General features: G+C 45.7%; 1 protein-coding gene across 2 annotated transcripts in view; it reads right to left on the bottom strand.

Annotated features, from left to right (window-relative positions):
- The window catches only part of slc7a11 (solute carrier family 7 member 11), a 195422-nt gene that overhangs the window by 89224 nt on the left and 79583 nt on the right, over positions 1-26615 (bottom strand). For both annotated transcript variants that reach the window (XM_088390002.1, XM_088389996.1), the window contains exon 3: positions 24050-24165. In XM_088390002.1, coding sequence (XP_088246128.1) covers positions 24050-24165 — 116 coding nt within the window. The remainder of the gene's footprint in view (positions 1-24049; positions 24166-26615) is intronic.

Here is a 26615-nt window from a genome sequence, read left to right on the forward strand (position 1 = left end):
AATAGTTCGCTGCCACACGGCCCCAAGCACCGGCGTCAACTTCCAGGCGTGTGGCGGCGTGGACTTCCATCCCCGGAGGTGGCACTTCCAGCCACGGAGGTGGAAAAGAGCTCCATAGAATAGGACCGGGCGTACGTAAAAGCCATGTCCGAGCCCCATCCACCGTCCCCGGACAGCCACCCGGCCGAGCACCAGCCCCCGACTTCCATCCACGGAGGTGAAAGAGAGCTCCGTAGAGTAGGACCGGGCGTGCGTAAAAGCCATATCCGAACCCCATCCACAGTCCCCGGACAGCCACCCGGCTGAGCGCCGGCCCCCGACTTCCATCCACGAAGGTGAAAGAGAGCTCCGTAGAGTAGGACCGGGCGTGCGTAAAAGGCATAATAGTTTTTCAAACCTTCTGTGTCACCCCAAATCATTAAATCCTTCAAACTCTTCGTCCTCCGTGTCACTTACAAACAAAGCCGCTAATGATGCCGGTATTGCGTGGGGCCCTTCGTCATCTTTGTCATCCCGTGATCGAATCTTTGTCCTTTATGTAAACAACCGCCGCACCGCGCTGCTGACGTCACTTGAAATTCCAATTACAGTAATCCCTTGCTACATCGCAGTTCGTTAATCACGGTTTCACTTTTTTTTTTAAATTTTGAAAAGTTATGAAAAAATTCACATATAAGTCGCTCCTCAGTATAAGTCGCCCCCCCCCCAAACTGAAAAAAAAAAAAAAACACGACTTATAGTCCGAAAAATACGGTATATGACAAATAATGTCCTGTAAAAATAAGCAATAGGAAACTAAATTATGTAGATCATCCCTGGATCACAAAGCGTTTACAAAATGCCTGTAAAAAGAAAAATACACTTTACAGAGAATTTACAAGACAGAGAACTCAAGAGTCAGAAAATAAATACAAACAATACAAGAACAAACTGACTAATATTAAAAGAGCTGCTAGGAAAGAATATTATAATAAAATATTAAATGATAATAAAAAGAACACCAAAGAAATATGGAATATAATGAATGCTGTAATGACAAATGGCTCTAAAAAGATAAATTATTCTAAATATTTTATTATCTATAACACTGAGAAGCATGATATGCAAGAAGTGGCTAACAACTTTAATAAATTCTTTGTAAGTGTGGGACCTGATCTGGCCAAACAAATCCCAGATCCAGTAACATATGAGGAGCAATGTAATAGTTTCATAGACAGGAATATGAGTTCAATGTTCCTTACAGCAGCGGATGAGAAAGAAATTATAAAGATGGTTTCCCAATGCACAAACAAGACCTCTAAAGACTGTGATGACATTGATATGACTGTTGTAAAACGAGTGATTGAGGGGATTTCTAAACCATTAACATACATCTGTAACCTATCATTTCAGACTGGTATATTTTCAGATAAAATGAAAATAGCAAAAGTCATACCTTTGTATAAAACTGGGAACAAACACCGTTTCACAAACTACAGACCTGTATCATTACTATCGCAATTCTCTAAAATACAGGAAAAACCTTTCAATAACAGACTGGACAAATTCATAGATAAACATAAATTACTCACTGAAAGTCAATATGGATTTAGATCCAACAGAGCAACATCCCTAGCATCAGGGGGAAACCATTAGAGTGGATCAAGAACTATTTAACAAAAAGGAAGCAGTTTGTGAAGTTGGGTGACACTTGTTCAGTGTGTTTGGACATTACTTGTAGCGTCCCTCAGGAGTCAGTGTTGGGCCCTAAACTTTTCATATTATATATCAATGATATATGCAAGGTATCGCATATTTTGAAGATGGTTTTGTTTGCAGATGACACAAATATGTTTTGTTCTGGCAGTGATTTACACACCTTGATAAAACTAATAAATAATGAATTAAGCAAATTAAAGATATGGTTGGACAGTGTCATGTAACATGGGGGCAGAGATGGTGCAAATGGTAGAATATGGATTGTTCACAGGAATAAATTGGCAGAGCTGAAATTCCAAATTTGTCCAAAAGATGGCGCCAGACCAAAACGTGAGACCAAAAGAGGAGCCAATAAGCTAAACATGGTAAAATAGAAATAAAAAGAGTAGCATGGTGTCAGAGTGTGAGTCACGCATAGAAGCACAAATGTGATTTTTATTTTTGATTCTTTTGCTTGGCTAAAAATGTATTCTGTAACCGCTTTAAGCAATATTATTTGTCAATTCGATCAAGAGACCCGTCACTATGAGAATAGTGGCGTGACATAAATTGTTTGAAGAAGCACAAATGTGATTTTTATTTTTGATTCTTTTGCTTGGCTAAAAATGTATTCTGTAACCGCTTTAAGCAATATTATTTGTCAATTCGATCAAGAGACCCGTCACTATGAGAATAGTGGCGTGACCTAAATTGTTTGGAGAAGCACAAATGTGATTTTTATTTTGATTCTTTGCTTGGCTAAAAATGTATACTGTAACCGCTTTAAGCAATATTATTTGTCAATTCGATCAAGAGACCCGTCACTATGAGAATAGTGGCGTGACATAAATTGTTTAGAAAAGTAGGTCAAGGGTTTGGATTTTTATTTCAGAGTGAATTGAAGCGTAACTTTAAAAAGTTATTTTCATGTAGGAGAAAGAGAAGAAAAGGGGAAGTGAAAGGTTTTGCCACTAGCTGTGCATTTGGTGGAAAGTACTGCGTGGTCAGGGCGGAAACAGCTGCTGAAGGCCACAGATAACCAAGCGTGGGGAAACTGGCCAGTTCCCTCTATAGGCGTGAGAAAGCTGGCCAGTCCCTCTATAGGCGTGAGAAAGCTGGCCAGTCCCTTCTATAGGCGTGGGAAAACTGGGCAGTCTTACCCTATAGGGAAAGTACAGGAGAAAAGAAAGGGGAGGGGGGGGACCGAGGGGTCTATAAAAGGTCCTGCAGAAACAGCTTCAGGGCTCTTTCCCCCAAAAGAGCGCTTATACGTGAAGAGGCCCGGAGGAGTTTCAAGATTTTTTTCCAAAGTCCCGAAGATCTTTGTGTGAGACGCAGGATCACTGGACTGAAATTAACTTGGATTTACTCCCAAAAATTGGACTGGACAACTTTATAAAGAGAGATAGGTGAGAGGGATTTCCATATTTTATGTATTTTAGCGAGAGGGGGGAATAGTCATCGGGCCGCCGGTTCCCTCGTGGCCAGCCTGTTTCCCTAATTCGGATTTTAGAAGCAAGATCGAACTGATCACTCGACTTTGCTTCCACCAAAAATAGCACGTAGCTGGTATTTACCTCTTCCCTTTTTTATGAACTGTGTTTTGCAATCGAATTGTTCTGGGATTGAATGATTTTATTAACACGGGTATCAGTGAGTGAAATTGTTCAGTTTCTGGAGTAATTGAGATTTGTAATTCTATTCCATGTTTTTTTCCAATAAATGTGTTTTGTATATTACTTACTTCGTTGTGCGCGGATTTGTACTGAATATGCAACCGAAGGTTCAGGCCCGCTTCCCCTTTTTTTTGACGGGCCACGTAAAAAGGAACTTTGAACAAGTTAGAGACTTAAATAACTTCCGTAGTTATTTGAGCCACGAGTGAATTGCGATCCGTTCGAAAGTTATTTCGTCTGAATAAATTAAAGGAAGTGTTTAAATCAGATTATTGGGTTGTGTAGAATGGAAAGTTATTTAACTATTTGAAAGGCTCAGGCCCGCTTCCCCTTTTTGACGGGCCGCGTAAAAAGTAACTCTGAGCAAGTTAGAGAATTAAAAACTTTTGTAAATATTTAACGGAAGAGTTGATTTCGTTAAAAGTGAATTCGGTTGAGAAATTACTTCCTTTAAATACATAACGACGACGATTGAAATAAATCAGTGAAGTTGGCGGAGGATAAAAGTATTTCAACTGTCCGTCGGGCGCGGCCCAGTTCCCCTTTTTGTCGGGCCGCGTCAAAAGCTAAATGGGACACGATCAAAAAGTAGACTTGCCTTCCAAATTAATTATTGGGCAAATCTAAATAGAGCACGACATTTTTATTCGGTTTAAGAAAGTTGCTATTCTTTTTGAAGCAATTAAGTGGGGTGAAGAACTCCGACGGTCAAGTGCTAGATCTACGTATAGGAAGTTAGAATTAATCATATAAAGTGCATTAATTTTCTTCTTAAATGCTATTATTGTCACACTTTTATTAATTCGATTCTCTTTCGAATGAAAAAGTTGGTCGGCTCGCTGCATGAGCGACCAAGTGGAACGGACCCATATCAACATTTACTTCGGCAAAAACTAGTGCTTGGGTGCGCTATACAAACGAATCCCTGAGGTCTTAACAAAGACATCTAAAAAATATCCGTAACAAAATAAGAACTTCAAACACTAGCGGGGAGCCATCAATACGATGCGGTCACTTCGAAGTCTTGCCTCGAATTGAGTTACTCGGCTCGAGCTTCGGGTGACTTGAGAGGGATTGGCGTCGTACAGAAATTAGATTGATTCCGGTGGAGTTAATTTAACTCGGGTGGTTAGATTACGGACGAATCTCCGAACCCGGCTAAAACAAACCCGTTACCGGGAAGCCGGGGGCACCTTAATGCAAGAGGTGCGTTTGACATTTTGGCGCCCAACGAGTAGGAGGGGGGTTGTGATTAAAAGTTTAGAAAAAATAAAAATAAGAAAATAGAAGAACATTTTTTTTTGTTTTGCTCACAGCTCCAAAACGAACCTGTGTGGAGTTTTCCAGTTTTTTCTTCCCAGAAGCTGTTTTAATTCCACTCACTGATACAAATAAATGTCAGAACGGCCTTGAGTGACATAAGTACAGTCTCTTTAAGGAATAGAGTTTCCTAGAAAAGAACCTTGATAGCACGGGAGGATTAGAACTGTATTGTGTCATAGTAAACGGTGACCGTAGCCCCTCAGCACATTACTTTAGGCATGAGTAAGGAGGAGTTCCTCCACAGCTTGTACTTGTATGGGGTGCTGAAAGTAATGTTTGTAGTATACGCAGAGTATGCGGCAGAACTTGCAAAAGAAAGAGGGGCCGGTACATGGGCACGGATATTGGGTATAAATACAGAAGATGAACCAGTTGACGAGGAGCCTGCGAATGTTTTAGATTTCATGCCAAAACCAAAGCCGAGGAGGAGTCAGACAATTAGGAGACCGACAGAAGAGAGGGCTTTTTATTTTGAAAGATAAAAAAGAAAGAAAAGAAGGCTTTTCTCCCCTCTTCTTTTTCCCTTTTTCCTTCTTAATTTCATTATATAATATATACTAATTTCCCCCTTACAAGATTTTTGTTGCTGAATTCCTTTTGTGGATTACAAATTTTTTGTTCCAAGACACATTGTGGATTACAAAAATTTTTTTTTTTTTTTTTTTGTTTTTGTTCCTGGACACACTGTGGATTACAAGATTTTTGTTGCTGAATTCCTTTTGTGGATTACAAATTTTTTGTTCCGAGACACATTGTGGATTACAAAAAATTTTTTTTTGTTCCTGGACACACTGTGGATTACAAGATTTTTGTTGCTGAATTCCTTTTGTGGATTACAAAAATTTTTTTTTTTGTTCCTGGACACACTGTGGATTACAAGATTTTTGTTGCTGAATTCCTTTTGTGGATTACAATTTTTTTGTTCCAAGACACACTGTGGGTTACAAGATTTTTGTTGCTGAATTCCTTTTGTGGATTACAAATTTTTTGTTCCAAGACACACTGTGGATTACAAGATTTTTGTTGCTGAATTCCTTTTGTGGATTACAAATTTTTTGTTCCGAGACACATTGTGGATTACAAAAATTTTTTTTTTGTTCCTGGACACACTGTGGATTACAAGATTTTTGTTGCTGAATTCCTTTTGTGGATTACAAAAATTTTTTTTTTTTGTTCCTGGACACACTGTGGATTACAAGATTTTTGTTGCTGAATTCCTTTTGTGGATTACAAATTTTTTGTTCCAAGACACATTGTGGATTACAAAAATTTTTTGTTCCCGGACGCATCAAAGGATTACGGACTTCTGCCCGCTGAACTCACAGATGGATTTTCCCTCTTTCCGCCCTTTCCCTTTTTCCGCTTGTTGAGGACTACAATTGAAGCTCACCAGGGATAGTAAACGGCCAAGACGATTCTTCTAAGGCTTGTATGGTTCATGATTCTTAACTGTTGGCGACCCTCTGTGACTTACAGGTTCCCAAGAATTGTAGGGCTGAGTGGTTTAGGACTGATGATTAGTCGTCAGTTCCTGTTCGCTACAATAACGTTTGAATTACAATTTGCTTTTGAGTATACCCTTGTTAGGATTTCCTGTCAGTAAAAGAACCTGGGGGGAAAAAAAGAAAAAGAAAAAACGTGCATCCCACCGTTGAGAGCATCAATAAGTGAGGCAAGAGTTCTCATATTGGTGTTCTGAGTAGAGGCGACGCAAAGGGCGCCGCTGAGTAACTAAGAGCTGAATCGACCCTGTTCCGAGTGCGCACGGAAAGGCTTCGAAAGGAGACAGCTCGACCCTACAACTGGAAAAACTGCTATTCATTGAAAAGATGGCTAGCAGTGGAAGAGGACTGGACCTCGAACCTGGTAATCCTATGGAAGGAACCAGAAAGGAGGGGTCTAATCCGGACCCTTTGAGACGACATGAAGAACCAGCATGTGTAATATTGTATGGAGGAGGCTTGGAGAAGTGGCCTCAGAAATGGACTGAATACATAGTGGGATCTAACCCGTCAATAGAGGCGGAATGCCTCTCGACGCGGATGAAAGAAGCCATCGAGAAAGATGGAAGATTTTTTGCCGAGCAGCCAGGAGAAGATGGACTCTCAATAATAGTGTCAGCCCACCCTGAAAGGGGCTACACTCGAAGAGAAGCACCTGACTGGTGTGAATGGGGGGCAAAAATGGTGGAGGAATGTAATATGATAAAAATAATAAGCACAAGCACAGATCTGGACTCAATAGTGAAAATGCTGACCAACGAATCTGGCATCCAGAGCGAGCTTGCAACTCCATTACCTGGAGAAGTGCATGCAGTGCCTCGCTATTACGAGTGCCTGCAGCACCTGACAAGGATGAGAAGTATTTTGGAGAAAAAGACGAATCAACCGGTATTCTCCAGTGAAGAAGAAGAGGAAGTGCCTAACGAGGAAGAAGGGCTGGGCACGAGCAGAGACACAGAGGAGGTATGGGAGGCCAAGGACACCAGGCGCGGAGGCGCCTTTGCACCGAAGCTCAATCCCCTTATTAGGAAAGACCCCCTACCGTCTTTGCCGGAAGAATCAACCAAGAAAGTGATTGTGGGCAACGGAGTGCTGATGTGCCAGTTTGTCGGAGATATTTGGTCACTGACAGGAGACGCCCTCATTGTTTTCACCAACGACAAATTCCGTGCCTGGAACCAGACCTTTGATTCACGGCTGAGGTTGATGGCCGGTGAAAAATATATTGAGGACCTACAAGATGCAAGACGACAAATGGAACATGACCCGGAGGATCTTACCTTCATCTTCACAAGTGGGGGAAGATCAAAATACCACATGATAATACATGCCGTCGTGCAGAAGTGGAGTGCAGACCTGGACCAGCAGGACTACCTGAAGATGATGACAAAAATTCTGGAGAAAGCGGTGGATGCTGCCATCGAGAGGGGAGCCAGAAGAATAGTTACGGAAGTGAATGGCGTCAGATCTGGACGGATGTCATGGAAAATTGCAGAAACAGCAATTGCAGGGGCTTATAAGCTGCAGATAGCCACCCCGATCACAGCGGTGGAAGGGCTGGAGTTTGTGTTGGCAATATCAGCCTCTCAAAGAAGAGAGAGGGAATTAGTAGCTCTGGAAGCCACATATGACCAAGCTCTACTGGTGGCTCGGAAAGAGCAGAAAATGGAACAGCAAACACAACAGAAGGTGACAGTCCTGCCCCATCCATCGGTCAGAGTAATTCGAACCGAAGAGGAAAAAGGGGCAGCCTCAAGTTTTACCCCAGTATTGCAAGTGAGGACCGTACGGTCAAGGACACCATCCCCAACGGCAGGGGATGAGGACGAGACCGTGGCCAACAAAATCAACCCAGAGATAACTAGACCAGGGGGGCCGGATCCGGCACCAACCGAGGTCCCGGCTCCAGAGAAACCACCTCAGGAAAGAGGGAGAAGAATGGCCAGAGAGAAGAGAGTGGTTTTAAAATCAAACCGAAAAGTGGCTGGTACCTCTTACCGAGCACGCCTGACGTCTACTCCCAAAAATAGACCCTCCACGGTTCAGGGCCCACGTCAACAAATAGGATCGAGGAACACCGAAGTTGGGGCCACTGAACATGCTCATACATCCAACGAGGAAGAGGGTGATAATGATGGAGAGGGAGAAGGCAGGGAGGCGGCCACCTCAAGTGATGACGTGGTCTCCGAAGAGGAAGATCAGGCTTCGGTGATGTCGGCAGTGGGCCCTCCTGATCCTAATGACCCCCCACCGAGAGTTGTGCTAGGAGCAACCCGGAAAGGAGCCAAGAAGCAACAGCCAGTGCTAAGCATTTTCCAGGCTTCGGAAAGGCTGGCAAGGGAAGTTCAATTAGGATGGGTGGAAACCAAGGATGGAAGGAAAACCTACATCCCAGAAGTCAAACAGAAAGAATACCCTTTCCCGCCGGCCTGGTGGGAAAAAATAGAAAGAAATTTAGACGTCCCGGTGAAACTAACTTACAGGGAGGCAATGAATGTGTTAAACACACCAGCCTACCACACCCTAGTAAGTTACACAGATTTGACAAAAAATTTTAGGGAAGGCTTTGTGACCGTAATGTATGACGTATTGTTGCGGAGGATGAAGCAGGGTGTGTATGATGCCGCTCAAGCAGAACTGAGAGCGTGTGAAGATTTGGACACACACACTGTTAATCCCGCAATGTCCACACAAACCAACACAATTGGAAACTTCACCCAACAAGCTCAGCCGAGCACCACGCAACTGGGAGTGACTTATTTGGAAAATACAGGGATGCCTGGAAATGACCTGGAAAGAGAGACACGAGCCTTTAAAACTCTGAAAGGAATGGTGCGCGTAAAGTACCAAAAGGAAAGCGTCAAAGAATATTTATTGGCAACCTGGCCAGTAATTAAAGACGGTCCGGGCGGAGAGTTGTCAAAGAAGTTGTGGCTACAATATATTACAGCCGAGCCCATTGGAAGGGATGAGACAGCCCAGGAAGCCTACCAGAGGTGGGTGGATGATGAAGAAGATGACGAAGATGCACATATAACCAGAGCTAAAGAAGCATTAAAACAGGGTCTCACCTTGCTGAATGTGTGGCATAAGTTGAAGCAAGTGATAAGCCCAAACAGATACGTGCGAGTATTGAGAGCAGTAACCGAGGACAAGGACACCACTTTTGTGAAGCTGGGTGCGGAGGCAACTCTGGCACGAATCGAAGAATCCATAAAGAAATGGGACAGAGTAACAAAACACTACATGGAGAGACAAAAGCCGAATCCATCGGGCAGCACTCGCACTCGCACAGAAGATGCACAAGCAGGTCGGAAACCACCACCACGGCCAACTTATGGGAAGGGGCAAAAATTTAATGATAATCAGAGACAAAACACCCAAAATAATCCCAAACCACTTTATGGTAAAGTGAACTCAACTGGTTATGTGGCAAAAGATGTGTATGACAAAATGTCACCAGAAGAAAGGAAGGCCCTGGCAGAGGCTCGCAAGGCTGCGGCCCCTGCTGGGCCCAGAAAATAAGTGAAAACGAGGCGCGGGTCACCCTGTCAGGCGTGTACAGAGAGGGAGACAATCTCTACACTGATATTGATGGAGCTCCATATTTAGTAGATACCGGAGCCGAGGTGTCGATGACCCGCAAAGCCTTGAAAGTGATAGGACACCTAACTGTTATGATGGCAGATGGATCAGTGACCAACATGCCGATTGGAGTCTGGAAAAGAATCGTTTGGGTGAAAGGGCCCCACAATTTGCTGACATTGAGAGACGCCGAAGATCTGAAAAAACCAGCACATCAGCGTCAGCCAGTAAAAGCAAGGTTGGAAAACATCAAAGCAAAAACAGTCCGAGTGGGTCCAACTAAAACCATGCCACTGAATGAGTGGTACAAACCTGTGGATGTGGATTCCGTCCGGGTCCAATTGGTCCAAAACAGCGACCTGTCTCCAGATGGGAAGCAGAAATTGACCGCTATATTGGAGAAGGCAGCTGTGGCGCATTTCAAGAACGACTGTGGTGACCTTGGATCAAAATACATCCACACAATTGAAGGAGGAGTACATCCACCGGTGAGACAATATCCCTTGAATCCCGAAGCAGTGGCTGAAATGGAAACAATCGTAAAGGAACTCCTACAGCTTGGCATCATTCGGGAAGAATCAAATCCAGTGACCAACAGCCCAATTCAGGCAGTGAAAAAACCAGAGGCGTCAGGGGGAGGATGGAGGCCAGTTATAAACTTTAAAGCTCTTAACCGCCGGACGGTGGCTAATCGAGCGAGCCTCATAAATCCCCAGGCATCCCTAAAGACTTTAAGAGTGAAGAAATACAAATCATGCATTGATTTAGCAAACGGGTTCTTTTCACTACGACTGGCCAAAACATCACAAGGAAAAACAGCATTCACGCACAAAGGGAAATCATACGTGTGGCAAAGATTGCCACAAGGATACAAAAACTCCCCAAATGTGTTTCAATCAGCAGTTTTACAAGTTTTGAGTGGTTTGGATGTTACGGTGTACATCGATGATGTGTTTGTTTCAAATGACGAAGAGGAGGAACATTTGGACTTGCTGCAGAAAGTGGTGGAACGAGTCTCCGCTGCCGGCCTCAAGCTGAATCTCAAGAAATGCCAACTAGCCCGATTCCAAGTGGATTACTTGGGATTTCAAGTGACTGAAAACCTAGGAATCTCAGAAGGATTTCGACAGAAAATCGAACAGATCTCGCCCCCGAGATCAGAAACAGAGTTGCAGCGAATACTTGGACTGTGCAATTATGTGCGGGATCATGTTCCTCACTATCAGAAGCATGCAAGGCCACTGTACAGCCGCTTGAAGAAAACTCCGGAGGGCCAAAAACCAACAAAGTGGCAGTGGTCAGACAGTGACAATCAGAACTTGAATAATTTGAAACAGGCCGTCCGAGAAGCCGTGCGGCTGGAGCCACGAAGTTTGACAGTAAGACTGGTCGCAAGGGTGCAGTGCGAAGAAAATGATGCAATGGTGTCGGTCAGCAACGAAGGTGCCGGTTTGGTGGCCTTGTGGACCTACACCCTGTCCAGCGTCGAGAAAAAATTCCCCCAGGAGGAGAAAGAACTTGCAGTGTTGGCAAGGTACTGGAGTAATTTAAAAGACCTGGCCCAAGGACAAGGTATCAAAGTCCAGACGGGAAGTAACGTGCATCGTTTTCTAAGAAAGACTACAATCGAGAGCACTAAAGCGACCAACATCCGATGGGGCAGATGGGAGGACATCCTACTAGACCCCGACTTGGAAATTGGACCAACTACAACCTCCACAAAGAAGCCGATACTCAAAAAGAGTATGGATGAAGAGAAGCCCTATGAATGGACTCTTTACACCGATGGGTCAAAAAAGGAAGGAGAGCAGAATGCCCACTGGGGTTTTATTCTGAAGCAAAATGGAGTGGAGCGTTGCCGCCGCAAAGGAAAGACACCCGGCAGCGCGCAAGCAGGAGAGGCCACGGCAGTGCTGGAAGGACTGTTAGAAGCGGAAAAAAATCACGCTGGACGCGTAAGACTTATAACTGACAGTCATTATTGCGCGCAAGCTCTCAAATTCGATCTAGCCATTTGGGAAGAGAATGGCTTTGAGGGCGCGAAAGGAAAACTAGTGGCCCACTATGAAGTGTGGAAAAAAATAGCCGAGTTACGGCTAAATTTGAGTCTGGATGTGGTTCACCAGAAATCTCATGTAAAAGAAGGAGCTCATTGGAGAGGGAATAACGAAGTTGATCGATACGTCCAGGAAAGAAGAATAATAGTTGTAGGAGCAGAAAAATGGGACAAGACCCCTCGCGGAAAAGTGGTCCCAGACAAGAGCGTGAGGCAAGTCGTGTCGGCAGTGCATGAAGCACTAGGCCACGCGGGTCCACTGCCTACGCGGAAAGAGTTAGAGAAGCTGGAACTCTGGGTCCCTGACCGAATGATTCGTGCGGTTCTGCGGGATTGTAATCCGTGCAACAAATACAACGCAGGGCGAAGAGGACGACGCACGGACGGATTGACGATCAGGAGTACTGTGCCGTGGGGCTCGGTTTGTATGGACGTAGCTGGCCCCATGGGAATAAGTGGCGCAAAGGGTGAGAAATACCTTGTTGTGCTGGTTGACTCGATGTCAGGACACGTCGGGCTGAAAGCAGTAAGAAAAGCCAATGCAAACAGTGTGATCAAGACACTAGAAGACGGGTGCATGTGGCTAGGAATCCCAAGAGAGTTGAGAACAGACAATGGAACTCATTTTAAAAACGCCCAGGTGGACGAGTGGTGTCGTAGGTGGGGAATAGTCAGAGTCTATTCGCCCCCTTACACGCCACAAGCAAACGGGGTGGCTGAAAGAAGTATTGGTCTAGTCAAAACCTGGTTGGGAAAAAATGCAAACGGGAAAGAGTGGAGTACTAAACTACTTGATTTGGTTGCAGACCTGAACGGGAGGAGTAGGAGCAGCCGGCCCTCCCCGTCCGAAGAACTCAATCAACGACTCTTTGTGTCCCAGGAAGTGGGCAGAACCCAAGACGGCTCGTCCCAGAATAAAGAGAAGTGCCAGTTCAGTGTTGGACAGAAGGTGTGGATCAAGTCGAGGGACCTGAACAGCAAAACAGCTGTGAAGGCCAAGTACGACTGCGCGGACATCGTCAGTGAAGTGTTGGATAAAAACACAGTACGTTTGAGGAAGAAAGGTATCCAAGGAGTTGAACAGCTGAAGCCGTTATCGGCTGACCCAATTCAAGCCAAGAAGTAATCCAAAGAAAACATATGGCAACGGACTACAGAACAATCCCGGCCTTCGTGCGCATGGCCGCACACAAGGGTGCGGTCATCGTAAGAAGAACACCAAATGGGATCCAGACCGGAAGGGCCCTAAATCTGGTGAGATTGGCCAAGCGGGGTTGCACACCCGGTGGACCAGAACATTTTCACTGGACATGGGTCGACGAAGCTTGTGTCATTTGTTTGACACCCAACTTGTTGCCTACTATGTGGTCAGGAGTAGGCTTCATGATGCCACCTGTACTGACCACCGAAGTAAGAGAGCTGGAATTTGCCCAGAGAAATGAGGACAAGCTTCCAGTCAAAGTATTAGATGCCATGGTATGCCACCAGTGTCGAATTACCATCTTGGCACGAATGGTGTTTTTTTCACAGTGGGAGATCGGACCAACTACGGATGTACGGGCTCGACAAATTAGCTCGTGCACGTGTGTGTGGGACGGCGATGAGCTGAAATATTGCCTCATGTGTTTAGATCGCATGACAAGAGGAAAATTATTGAAAGTCGGAGAAGCAGAGGGATGGCAAATCACCAGGGCAATGACCCCCCTGGCGACCCTCTATCCAGTGTTGGGAGGAGCATCTTGGCCGGCGTATGATAATAATCAGGCTATGAAGAACCTTTATGCAGCCTTGGGCCATTGTTGGCCGTGGCCAGGGCCAGACGGCCAGCCTGCCCCCAACAGTTGTACAGGAAAGGCCAACGAAATGGCCTTGTTTGCTCGTGCGTCGGTCCTTTCGGCAGGGGGGAAAGCCGCCCTGGGAGACCTGCTAGAAGGACCTTGGAGGCCCATGACTTGGGCTCGGGCTATAGCCCAGTTGGTGGCGTGCAAGGACGCACCATTGGTCAAAGTGGAGGCAGCCCCTGCGGAAATAAGCCCGACCGTGAGCAACATGTACTGCTATCGAAGTGTTTTGGACACGAGTAACAAAGACTTCCAGTATGTGACGAAAAAAGGAATGTACTGTTTTGCCCCTGGGAATAAAGTCGGATCAGTCCTTATAGTGAATGAGGGTGAAGCAGCACTGGTAGGGATTACAGTGAAAATGGCAATCATTCCCTACGAAGGAATATATTCCCTGGGAATCAAATTGGAGGCCAAAAGGCTTGGCCAGCTTGCAGTCATGGGAAACATCGGGCCCCAGGTACGGGATATTCCTAGTGAACAAATACAAACAAGGGAAGAGCCAGACACAGTAGCAGCGATGGAACCTCGAGGAAAGGCCAAACAGACGGATGACCTTGACCGGTCAGAAGCAAAAGAATGGGAAGAAGATCCCGGCCAGGGCTTGGCACAGAAAAGTCCAGCTGTAGGGAACATGCTCCGGTCAGTGTTGAGGGAGGAGAATAACGTTGAAAAAGGCAGCACTGAAGTGGAAAGTCAAACCACTTCTCTCCTGCCAGGAGCCGGAGTCCAAGTGGAAATTCAACCAACTTCTCTCCCGCCAGAACCGGGAGTCCAAGTGGAAATTCAACCAACTTCTCTCCCGCCAGAACCGGGAGTCCAAGTGGAAAGTCAAACCACTTCACTCCTGCCAGAAGCAGGAGTCCAAGTGGAGAGTCAAATCACCTCTGTCCCCCCGGAAACAGAAGTCCCGGGGGAAAACCTAGTAGCATGTCCAAAGACAGAGGGCGGTGGCGTAAGTGACCGACCCGGGAAGATTCTACTGGACTGGACCTCCTTTGATTGGACGAAGTTGTATCCGGCAAATTGCCCTACTCCTGGTTGCGACGGGAGCGGTAGCGCCCGACCAGGGGCAACTCACCACCGCTCATTTAGAGCTTGCCCGGTGTATGTGGGAAGCCTCGAGGTGTGTCCCACGCCTGGATGTGATGGAAAAGGAAACACCAGATGGGGTCCGGAGCGTCACCGCACCCTTAAGACATGTCCAGTGCTGGCAGAAATGAAGCGCAAAGCCGCCGAAACCAGGAAACAAGTCGGTAGCCAAGAGAACAACATGTCGAATGATGCGGTAGACACCAGGCCCGAGGAACCAGGACCGTCTGCATCCAATAGGCCGCTGGGAACGTTGGCTCAAAAGGCCTCCTATTATGCAGTGTGGTCCACTAAAACAGAACCCCAAAAGAAAAAAAGGGGTCGGGCCGCAGTAGAGGAACTGACTAGGCTGTGGAGCCGGCCAGATTCCAAGGGGGAGAATGACTGAAAAAAAAAAAAAGGAGAAGAAGGTGTACATATGTGTATATAAAAATGAGTGTGCATATAGCGGTGTATGTATACAGGTGTATATAGAAGTACTATAACAATGTATTGTTAATGGACTGTACATAACTACTGACAGAAAGAAAACCAGGAGACCGCCGGAAGAAGGGCCCAGCCAAAGAGGAGGACGGTTTCTTTGGCACAAGGGAGGAGTCAGGAAAGGAGGAGGGGCTGGAAGATCTCCTATAAAGCCAGAAGAGAAGAACCAGATCTTCATTCAGCCCTGAGGAGTGACCAACCATGAACTTCCCGCGCGGAGCAAAGAGAAGGAGAACAATGAGCCTGGAGAGTGGGGGGTCACCAATGACCCTCCCAGGCTACACGGATGATCCCGCTGGTGGCGACCTAGCGGGACCAGCGGTTGGGCTGAGCCCCGGGACCAGGACCACAGACAACGATGGAAAGAACTGGAGGAATCCGTTTTTTGTGGAGGAAGAGCAAGAGATTTATGCAAACCAGGAATGGATAGCTCTGGAGCCAATTTACGCGAATGCAGTTCCCGTGAGCAGAAATCCAGAGCCGAACTTTGAAAGTCGAGGAGCAACTTTATTTGCAGACAGCGGGTATGAGATTCCCAGCGCTTCGCCTTTTTGCGACGAACCACCGAATCTACCCGACAACCCTCCAATGGATTGGAGCACAATTGGATGGAGACCATCTATTTTTCCTCAGCCGGCGATATCATGGAAGAAGACCCTGGTGACGGATTGGCTGACAGCTATAATACTTTCAGTCATTTTAACAAGCATCCTACTCAGCTTCACATTTTGGAAGAGCGCGGCCCGCTATGACCCGATGGAGATGATCAATGTCGAGTACGATGGAACGAAGCTCTTCAATCAAACCTGTTGGGCAGTGGACTTTGGAAGCGTCACCGTGAAATGGAATACATCCATAGCACCAGACATCGCTACCAGACAATATTGGACATCGGTGCTGCGACGACGAGAGAAGATGATCGCCTTGCCACTGGAACCAGGAGCAATTCCGCGCGCAGGAGACGAGGAGGAAAGACGGTTTAAGACAAAAAGGGAAATAGTGAGTGAAGTAACTCACTTTCCCGAACATTTGGGTCACGTGAATTGGACAGGGCAAATAAGAAGTAACATCAGTGCTTGTGATATGAGGTACTTCAAAGCGCCAGAAAACTTTGCTAACCTAACAATAAGCTTGATTTGCAAGAACAAACGTGAAGAGAAAATTGTTAAAAGAAATTGGATTTTGAAAATGGGCAAAGAGTATGCGGAATGGTATAGCAATGCCTCGTGTGTCCCGTTGCCCGAATCAAAAGGAGGGTATTGGGAAAAGAGTGGAAAGAGGCCGGATGAATTTTCATTCCCGGCCCCAATGAAAAACTCCACGTGCCGTGGCACTTATCCCGGATGGGAGCCGTGCTGGAGTTGTTTAGATTTGGTTTGCGAAAAAACTCAGGATTATTCAAGTAAGCGTCGCCTTAACCGGGTGCCGAGAAGTTTGTCCGACAGCCAGAAGTCAGTATTTTGGGACTGTCAGAGAGTTTTTAGTAGGTTAAATGCGTGTTACTTTAACGTGGGACAATTTTGTGAGAATAATTATCATGTGATAATGTGGGCCTTTAAATTCCAAAAAATGAAGTCCCCTGTCGCAGTGTCAACAAGGGGAGGGAGGAAGTTCAACCCAAATAAGGAACCAGTAGATTTTGAATTTTGGCTAAATAGTTCATTTCCATGGTTATGGCAGGTAGAAACACGGATTGCTGTGCCCAGCAGTTACCAGGGCAGACACCGGTTATACCCGTCAGCAAGGCACTTATGGGTTCAACGGTTACCCACTCCTGCCGATTTGTTGACGGTAACTCCGGGAGAATTTGACAAAATTGACCAATGTGTAGTGGGGAAAATTTATGCTGGATTGCATGGGAGGGATTGGACAGTTGGGAAGTCGCCAAGATGTGACCTGGATGAGATCAAGCGATCCGTCTTGGGCACCAGGTGGGTTCACAACTGTGCCAGTCTCTTAGCAAACAAAACAGTGAAAGGAATTTTACAGGCATGGTCTGAAATAAAAGTTCGAGACCCCGCCAAGACATGGTGGGGATTTAATGGGTATGAAATGAAGCAATGGGTTATACCCTGTTTAAATGTAACAACAAATTACTGGGTTCAATACCAATTTATGTCAACGGTATATTCAAAAGAGACTGATATCAAGCCCACAGGAATGTACTCCCCATATATTTATGTGAATCCTCGGCCCTGGGCGATGACTTGTAACACTGAGAAAACAAAATGTTTGATTACCTTAGCTCGTGAACAATGTGTTACACTGCCTAATTGGAAAGAATATTGTTTAGATAAATATCAAGATGAAGGATACAGGAGTGTAGAAGGAGCTTTGTGGGAGTACGTCTCGCCACAAAACAGGTGGAGGCGTCAGCCCGCTAGAAACCGGGCGCCTTGTAATACCTGGGTACAAAATGAAGGGTTGCTAAATTTAAGCGAGCCAGTGTCTATCCCCTATCGGCTGCCTGCGCTGATACAGATTGCTGAAGGGCGTGCGTTCCGAAAGAGTCTGTGTGAGGGGCGGCAGTTTATGGGTTTTGATTGGATTGGCCCCAATAGAATTTTCAATAACGGAACATGTTTCTCCCCTTCAGAGCATTGGATAAAATGTGGCCATGGAGAAAACATTCATGATTGCACTTGGTATGAGAAAATAGGGGCGGCGCTGCAGTCAGTAACAAGTGCCGCGGTTGAGGCCTTTGGTGATGGTGCCTTGGAGGTAGTACTGGGGCCAATCTGGGCGTGGGTGCTAGTAGGGTTTGCATTGATAGGAATAGCAGCGACTCTGTGCATTGCCATAAAAGGAAGTATTAAGAAGATTTTATTCGACCCCCGCGAGAGTGGGGCGTCTTTAGTTAGGCAAATGACAGCCCACAAGAGGGGTGGTCGGAACGTCTTATTAAAAGGAGAAGTCGGGCGGCAGTAGGGCATTTGAGCCTGACAGCTCAGAGACCGGAACTTCAAGAGACAAAAGAGAAAAACAAAAAAGGGAACTAATAATGGCAACAAACAGCTCAAGTGGGTTTTTAAATCCAAGAGGGAGGCCAGGAGCGATGAGAGTGAGTAACGAAGTTCAATATTGGGTTTTATTTAGTATATGGACAGCCTACTGCTGTTCTGGGTCTTGGGATTTGCAACAACTCACTCGCCCCGTGATTTTGGTCATATCAATATTCAAGGTTTTGATTTTGAGATTTTTATACACAAGACACACGATGGGTTTGGGTCTTTTTGTAGTCTACATGCATGGCCGAATGTATGTTGACCCTAATACACCCAGAGGTATTGCCGAAATTGTATTGCTTATTTTGTGGAGTGTTTTGGAAGTGGTGTCAATTTTTGTTTATTATGTTGTTTTCGGGGTTGTCATATTAGAAGCAATATTAGTGATAGGAATGGCCATGTATGTTATAAAGATGGTAGCCAGACTTGACCAGCATGCCCGCACCTCTGTCGCGTGGAGATGGCGTACGGCCAAACTCGTACTCTGGTGCATAGTATGGGGGTCATTGTCTGTGTTACTTTGGACCGAAGTGGTGGACCAATTGGCAATGATAACCTGGTTTTTTACATACTCTGTTTTTTTTCCCCTCCCGCCCCGAGAGGCGGGAGGGCAGCCGCAGAGAAGCCCCTCTATTGTATAGAAGAGGGGCTGGTAGAGGGGTGATTGTTTGAAGTGTAACCTGAAAAATGTTAAAATTTGTGCTTCCATGTGTTACAGACTATACACCGTATTGCGGATGCACCTAAATGCATCCTATGCGGAATGACCAATATGAAATTGGCCTGGGTGATCGGGAGATCTTATATGGGAAGCTGTTGTTATCAGACCGGCTTTAGTTTGGCTTGGCTGGTCCCTGACGGTCTGTATGTAAAAGAGGGAGAGCAGTCCAGCTTGGACCATCTCGGCTGGGAAGGATGTGCGGATTTGATGACCACCGCGACTCTGCTCGAGACAACCACAGGGCCCCTGATGGCACGTACGGTTCTCATGCATGGAGCAGGAAGAACCTACGGCACTATCTGGCCTTTGATTCACATGACCTGGCGTCAACAGAACGGCACCCGATGCGTCACTTCACATTGGCAATGTGGGCGCTGTTTGACAGTGAGCGCTCCTCATCGCTTTCTCCCGGCTGACTTTTACACGCACCCAAACGCAGGATATGGATTACACCGACCTATGGAGATGCCCAACGAGGCCCCTGTGGGGCTTGTCCGGCCTGCGCATCGGGGAGGAGGACGGTGTGTTGGACATTGGACCCAGGATGGGTCTTACGTCCGGTGCAGAGAGCCATGTGAGGGTTGCGAGGGGCGTCGGGATCCAGACGGCAGCCGTACGTATGGAGGGCCTGGCTACAATAATGATCCTCCCCTCGACTCACCCATCAGCCCCGTACGGCTGATAAGCCCGCTGGATGTGGATGCAGCTCCGTCTGAGTCTGAGGACGACGATGAGGCTCGAGACGGAGGACGCGGGAGCGAGGCTGAGAATGAAGAGGCAGATGTCGAGAGTGTGGCCACAGAGGGATCAACACCACCGGAGCTGGGAGCTCTCGCCGTGGAGAACCACGCTGACGACGACAACGCTGCTGGTCGGTTGTCGCGCCTGATCAACGCCCTCGCAGAGATCGCCCGACAGGGAGACATGGCAGCGGCCTGCCCTACTTCAACGACCGCTGAGGTTGTGAATATCTCAGACGACGACGACATGGCTGAGTAGCTCTTGGGAATCAGGGATAGTTTATACCTGTTTTCAATCCAAGGGGAGGATGTCATGTAACATGGGGGCAGAGATGGTGCAAATGGTAGAATATGGATTGTTCACAGGAATAAATTGGCAGAGCTGAAATTCCAAATTTGTCCAAAAGATGGCGCCAGACTAAAACGTGAGACCAAAAGAGGAGCCAATAAGCTAAACATGGTAAAATAGAAATAAAAAGAGTAGCACGGTGTCAGAGTGTGAGTCACGCATAGAAGCACAAATGTGATTTTTATTTTTGATTCTTTTGCTTGGCTAAAAATGTATTCTGTAACCGCTTTAAGCAATATTATTTGTCAATTCGATCAAGAGACCCGTCACTATGAGAATAGTGGCGTGACATAAATTGTTTGAAGAAGCACAAATGTGATTTTTATTTTTGATTCTTTTGCTTGGCTAAAAATGTATTCTGTAACCGCTTTAAGCAATATTATTTGTCAATTCGATCAAGAGACCCGTCACTATGAGAATAGTGGCGTGACCTAAATTGTTTGGAGAAGCACAAATGTGATTTTTATTTTGATTCTTTGCTTGGCTAAAAATGTATACTGTAACCGCTTTAAGCAATATTATTTGTCAATTCGATCAAGAGACCCGTCACTATGAGAATAGTGGCGTGACATAAATTGTTTAGAAAAGTAGGTCAAGGGTTTGGATTTTTATTTCAGAGTGAATTGAAGCGTAACTTTAAAAAGTTATTTTCATGTAGGAGAAAGAGAAGAAAAGGGGAAGTGAAAGGTTTTGCCACTAGCTGTGCATTTGGTGGAAAGTACTGCGTGGTCAGGGCGGAAACAGCTGCTGAAGGCCACAGATAACCAAGCGTGGGGAAACTGGCCAGTTCCCTCTATAGGCGTGAGAAAGCTGGCCAGTCCCTCTATAGGCGTGAGAAAGCTGGCCAGTACCTTCTATAGGCGTGGGAAAACTGGGCAGTCTTACCCTATAGGGAAAGTACAGGAGAAAAGAAAGGGGAGGGGGGGGACCGAGGGGTCTATAAAAGGTCCTGCAGAAACAGCTTCAGGGCTCTTTCCCCCAAAAGAGCGCTTATACGTGAAGAGGCCCGGAGGAGTTTCAAGATTTTTTTCCAAAGTCCCGAAGATCTTTGTGTGAGACGCAGGATCACTGGACTGAAATTAACTTGGATTTACTCCCAAAAATTGGACTGGACAACTTTATAAAGAGAGATAGGTGAGAGGGATTTCCATATTTTATGTATTTTAGCGAGAGGGGGGAATAGTCATCGGGCCGCCGGTTCCCTCGTGGCCAGCCTGTTTCCCTAATTCGGATTTTAGAAGCAAGATCGAACTGATCACTCGACTTTGCTTCCACCAAAAATAGCACGTAGCTGGTATTTACCTCTTCCCTTTTTTATGAACTGTGTTTTGCAATCGAATTGTTCTGGGATTGAATGATTTTATTAACACGGGTATCAGTGAGTGAAATTGTTCAGTTTCTGGAGTAATTGAGATTTGTAATTCTATTCCATGTTTTTTTTCCAATAAATGTGTTTTGTATATTACTTACTTCGTTGTGCGCGGATTTGTACTGAATATGCAACCGAAGGTTCAGGCCCGCTTCCCCTTTTTTTTGACGGGCCACGTAAAAAGGAACTTTGAACAAGTTAGAGACTTAAATAACTTCCGTAGTTATTTGAGCCACGAGTGAATTGCGATCCGTTCGAAAGTTATTTCGTCTGAATAAATTAAAGGAAGTGTTTAAATCAGATTATTGGGTTGTGTAGAATGGAAAGTTATCTAACTATTTGAAAGGCTCAGGCCCGCTTCCCCTTTTTGACGGGCCGCGTAAAAAGTAACTCTGAGCAAGTTAGAGAATTAAAAACTTTTGTAAATATTTAACGGAAGAGTTGATTTCGTTAAAAGTGAATTCGGTTGAGAAATTACTTCCTTTAAATACATAACGACGACGATTGAAATAAATCAGTGAAGTTGGCGGAGGATAAAAGTATTTCAACTGTCCGTCGGGCGCGGCCCAGTTCCCCTTTTTGTCGGGCCGCGTCAAAAGCTAAATGGGACACGATCAAAAAGTAGACTTGCCTTCCAAATTAATTATTGGGCAAATCTAAATAGAGCACGACATTTTTATTCGGTTTAAGAAAGTTGCTATTCTTTTTGAAGCAATTAAGTGGGGTGAAGAACTCCGACGGTCAAGTGCTAGATCTACGTATAGGAAGTTAGAATTAATCATATAAAGTGCATTAATTTTCTTCTTAAATGCTATTATTGTCACACTTTTATTAATTCGATTCTCTTTCGAATGAAAAAGTTGGTCGGCTCGCTGCATGAGCGACCAAGTGGAACGGACCCATATCAACATTTACTTCGGCAAAAACTAGTGCTTGGGTGCGCTATACAAACGAATCCCTGAGGTCTTAACAAAGACATCTAAAAAATATCCGTAACAAAATAAGAACTTCAAACACTAGCGGGGAGCCATCAATACGATGCGGTCACTTCGAAGTCTTGCCTCGAATTGAGTTACTCGGCTCGAGCTTCGGGTGACTTGAGAGGGATTGGCGTCGTACAGAAATTAGATTGATTCCGGTGGAGTTAATTTAACTCGGGTGGTTAGATTATGGACGAATCTCCGAACCCGGCTAAAACAAACCCGTTACCGGGAAGCCGGGGGCACCTTAATGCAAGAGGTGCGTTTGACAACAGCAATAAATTATCCTTAAACCTGAGTAAAACAAGAATAATACTTTTCTGTAATCACAGAACTAATTTGAAACTAGAGATACAGCTGGATGGGGTTAGTATTGAAAGAGTAAATGAGATTAAATTTTTAGCGGTGACGATAGATGACAAGATCAGTTGGAAATCACAAGTTAAACATGTACAAATCAAAATCTTAAGATGCATCGCAGTACTAAATAAAGCAAAACAGGCACTGGATCATAAATCACTCCGCATCCTTTATAATACACTAGTTCTTCCATATCTCATTTACTATATAGAAATCTGGGGCAATAATTACGTAAGCACAATATATCCACTTATTATTTTACAAAAGAAAGCAATACGGCTCATTCATGGGGCAGGATACAGGGATCACACAAATTCATTATTCTTACAGTCAAAACTCATCAAACTCAAAGATATCGTGGAATTCCGGACAGCACAAATACTTTTCAAAGCAAAACATAATCTGTTGCCAACTCACATTCAGAATCTTTTCACTGGAAGGGAAGGGGGTTATAATTTAAGGGGAACATTTAATTTCAGGATAAGGAAGGCACGCACAACAAAAAAAAACATTCTGTATTTCAATCTGTGGGGTTAAGCGATGGAATAGTTTGGAGGGGACGCTCAGGGATGAAGAAGAGATGAAGAAGATGAAGAACCAGAACAAAATATATCAGCTCGTGACAATTAACACGTGTGTGTGTGTGTGTGTGTGTGTGCGTGCGTGCGTGCGTGTGCACGCGCGTGTATGTGTGTGTGCTTGCGTGCATGCGTGTTTGTGTTTTTCCAGTTTTTTTTGTTTTTCGTGGGAGAGCCAGCATTCACATTTAAGTAATGAAATAAGGTACCATTAAGGCTTACAGGGAAGTCTGTGTTTTACGGTGTGATACACATATGAGGCCTCACTAACTGCAAATTTATCAACTTCTGTAGTAATGTAGCAAAGAACTCATTGATATTTCTAGCACCTTTTGCTCATGCGACCCTTTTGTGCATTAGGCTTTCTTTGAGTCACTGCCTACAGGCTTAACTGACCAGACAACACTACACGTTACCACATTACTTTTTTTGGTAGTATTTGCTACAATTGCACTCGTATTTGCCTATAACTCATGCACGTAATGATGCCTGAAAGGCAGAGTGAGTGGCGCTTGAGCAAAGAACTTCATGTGACATTGCCGTTTTATCCGATCTAGGATCTGTAGTAGTGTGACAATAAAGTTGGTAGTCAATATATAGGATATTTGAGGTCCCGTACAAGATAAGGGACGTCCCGGCTAATACGGGATGTTTGGCAACCCTATTTGACAGAACAGCTCGTGTTCTCAGCTCTAAAAAAATACATACGTACCAAGGCCAACGGCTGTGATCAGTTTGACAGCAATAGGTGGAGTATCACACGGCATAAAGAAAGGTTCCAGAATGTACTGCCCAAACGCCAGACCAATGACTGCCATCCCAGCAGGCCTGTAGTGAAACATTGGGGTACAGACTGAAGGAATTCTTAAGGTCACATTTAAGGGATTTACATTCATGCTTATCGTGCAATTGGTTACACACACACACATGCACACACACACGCACACACAAACACACACACATACACACACATAAACCATATTTTTCGGCCTACAAGTCGCAATTCTTTTTCATAGTTTGGCCGGGGGTGAGACTTATAATCAGGAGCGACTTACATCTGAAATTATGAACACTATATCGTAAACTATATATATTATTACTTGATCATTAACACATTACTACTATAGTATAGTTCAGTCCTTCTCAAACAGTGGGGCGCGCCCCCCTGGGGGGGCACGATGCGTTACCAAGGGGGGCGCGTGTGACACCAGGGAACATGCTTTTCTTTTGGCTGTACTAGATTAAAGGGTAATTAGACATCCACTGCAGTAGGTGGGAGTGGCGGTATCACTGTAAGAGTGTGCGCAGGGAGTGTTCGCTCTACAGTGTAGAGCGCACGGACCATACGCGCACACAGCGCGGAGCAGGCGATAAAAAGTGCAGTGGGACACATGGAAAAATATTTAACAGGGTTGAAAAGAACGGCGGAAAGAGACAGAGATAAGAGAATTGAGAGTCAAACAAAAGCTAAGACAAGGAAATATGACAAAGCGTACGTAGCGCTCGGCTTCAGTGTGACTATGATGGGAGACGAGGAAAGACTGGTGTGTTTACTGTGCCTTACAATGTTGGCAGCGGACAGTATGAAGCCAAATAAATTAAGGCGGCACTTAAAGTCATTACACCCCAATCACGCTGATAAGATGCTTGAGGTTTTTTAGCGAAAACAGGCTGAACATTGCCAACGATCATCTCACTTTGTGAATGCTACTTCAGTCAATCACCAAGCACTGTAAGCATCATACAAAGCAGCATACCAAATTGCTCAATGCAAAAAAAAAAAAAAAAAACACAATTGCAGAAGAGCTGATACTACCTGCAGCCATGGATATGGTCTCCGTCATGCTGCCTCATTTTGATTAAAAAAACAGCACAAATTGTTTAATTCATTTTGGTTTTGTAGGTTAAAATATTTTATATATTGTGCTCCTGAGTTAATGTTGCTGATTACTTTGAAATGAATATTATTTATTCCTGTTATTTAATTTAATATCATGTATGTTTATTATTATTTTATTGTATTTAATTCACCCCTCCGTGAGTCGTCACCTTATCGTGGTGGAGGGGTTTGCGTGCCCCTATGATCCGAGGAGCCAAGTTCTCTGGGGCTTTATGCCCCTGGTAGGGTCACCCATGGCAAAAAGGGTCCTAGGTGCCGGGCCAGACAAAGCACGGCTCAGAAGACTTATGATGAATGAAATATATGGACCTAGTTTTCCCTCGCCCGGACGCGGGTCACCGGGGCCCCCCTCTGGAGCCAGGCCTGGAGGTGGGGCTCGAAGGCAAGTGTCTGGTGGCCGGGCCTTCGCCCATGGGGCTCGGCCGGGCACAGCCCGAAAATAAAACGTGGGTCCCCCTTCCCCTGGGGTTCACCCCTGTGAACAAGAGGGTAACCTCCCTCCGCCTTCGGGTGGGTGGGGGTGGGGGGGGGGACCTGTTGTTTGTGCCTATGCACCGAACAGCAGCTCAGAGTACCCACCCTTTTTGGGGTCCTTAGAAGAAGTTCTGGAGAGTGCTCCTTCCGGGGACTCTATCATTCTACTGGGTGACTGCAATGCTCATATGGGCAATGACAGTGAGACCTGGAAGGGCGTGATTGGGAGGAACGACCCCCCCCCCCCCCCACCCCGATCTGAACTTGAGCGGTGTTCTATTGTTGGACTTCTGTGCTCGGCACGGATTATTGAATGAACACCATGTTCAAACATAAGGGTGTCCATGTGTGCACATGGCACCTGGACACCTGAGGCCGCAGTTCGATGATCGATTTTGTAGTTGTGTCATCGGATTGGTGGCCGCGTGTTTTGGACACTCGGGTGAAGAGAGGGGCGGAGCTGTCAACTGATCACAACCTGGTGGTGGGTTGGCTCGGATTGTGGGGGAAGATGACGGTCCGACCTGGCAGACCCAAACGCACTGTGAGGGTCTGCTGGGAACATATGGCAGAATCACCTGTCAGGAAGAGCTTCAACTCCCATCTCCAGCGGAGCTTTTCCCACGTCCCGGAAGAGGCGGGGACATTGAATTCGAGTGGACCATGTTCCGTGCCTCCATTGTTGAGGCAGCCGACCGGAGCTGTGACCGTAAGGCGGTCGGTGCCTGTCGTGGCGCCAATCGCCGAACCCGCTGGTGGACACCGGTGGTAAGGGATGCCGTCAAGCTGAAGAAGGAGTCCTATCGGGACGTTTTGGCCTGTGGGACTCCGGGGGCAGCTGACAGGTACCGGATAGCCAAGCGGAACGCAGATTCGGTGTGTGCTGAGGCAAAAACCCGGGCGT

Source organism: Syngnathus floridae, chromosome 1 (genome assembly GCF_059516105.1).
Source record: "Syngnathus floridae isolate MCC-2025c chromosome 1, RoL_Sflo_1.0, whole genome shotgun sequence".
NCBI lineage: Eukaryota > Metazoa > Chordata > Actinopteri > Syngnathiformes > Syngnathidae > Syngnathus > Syngnathus floridae.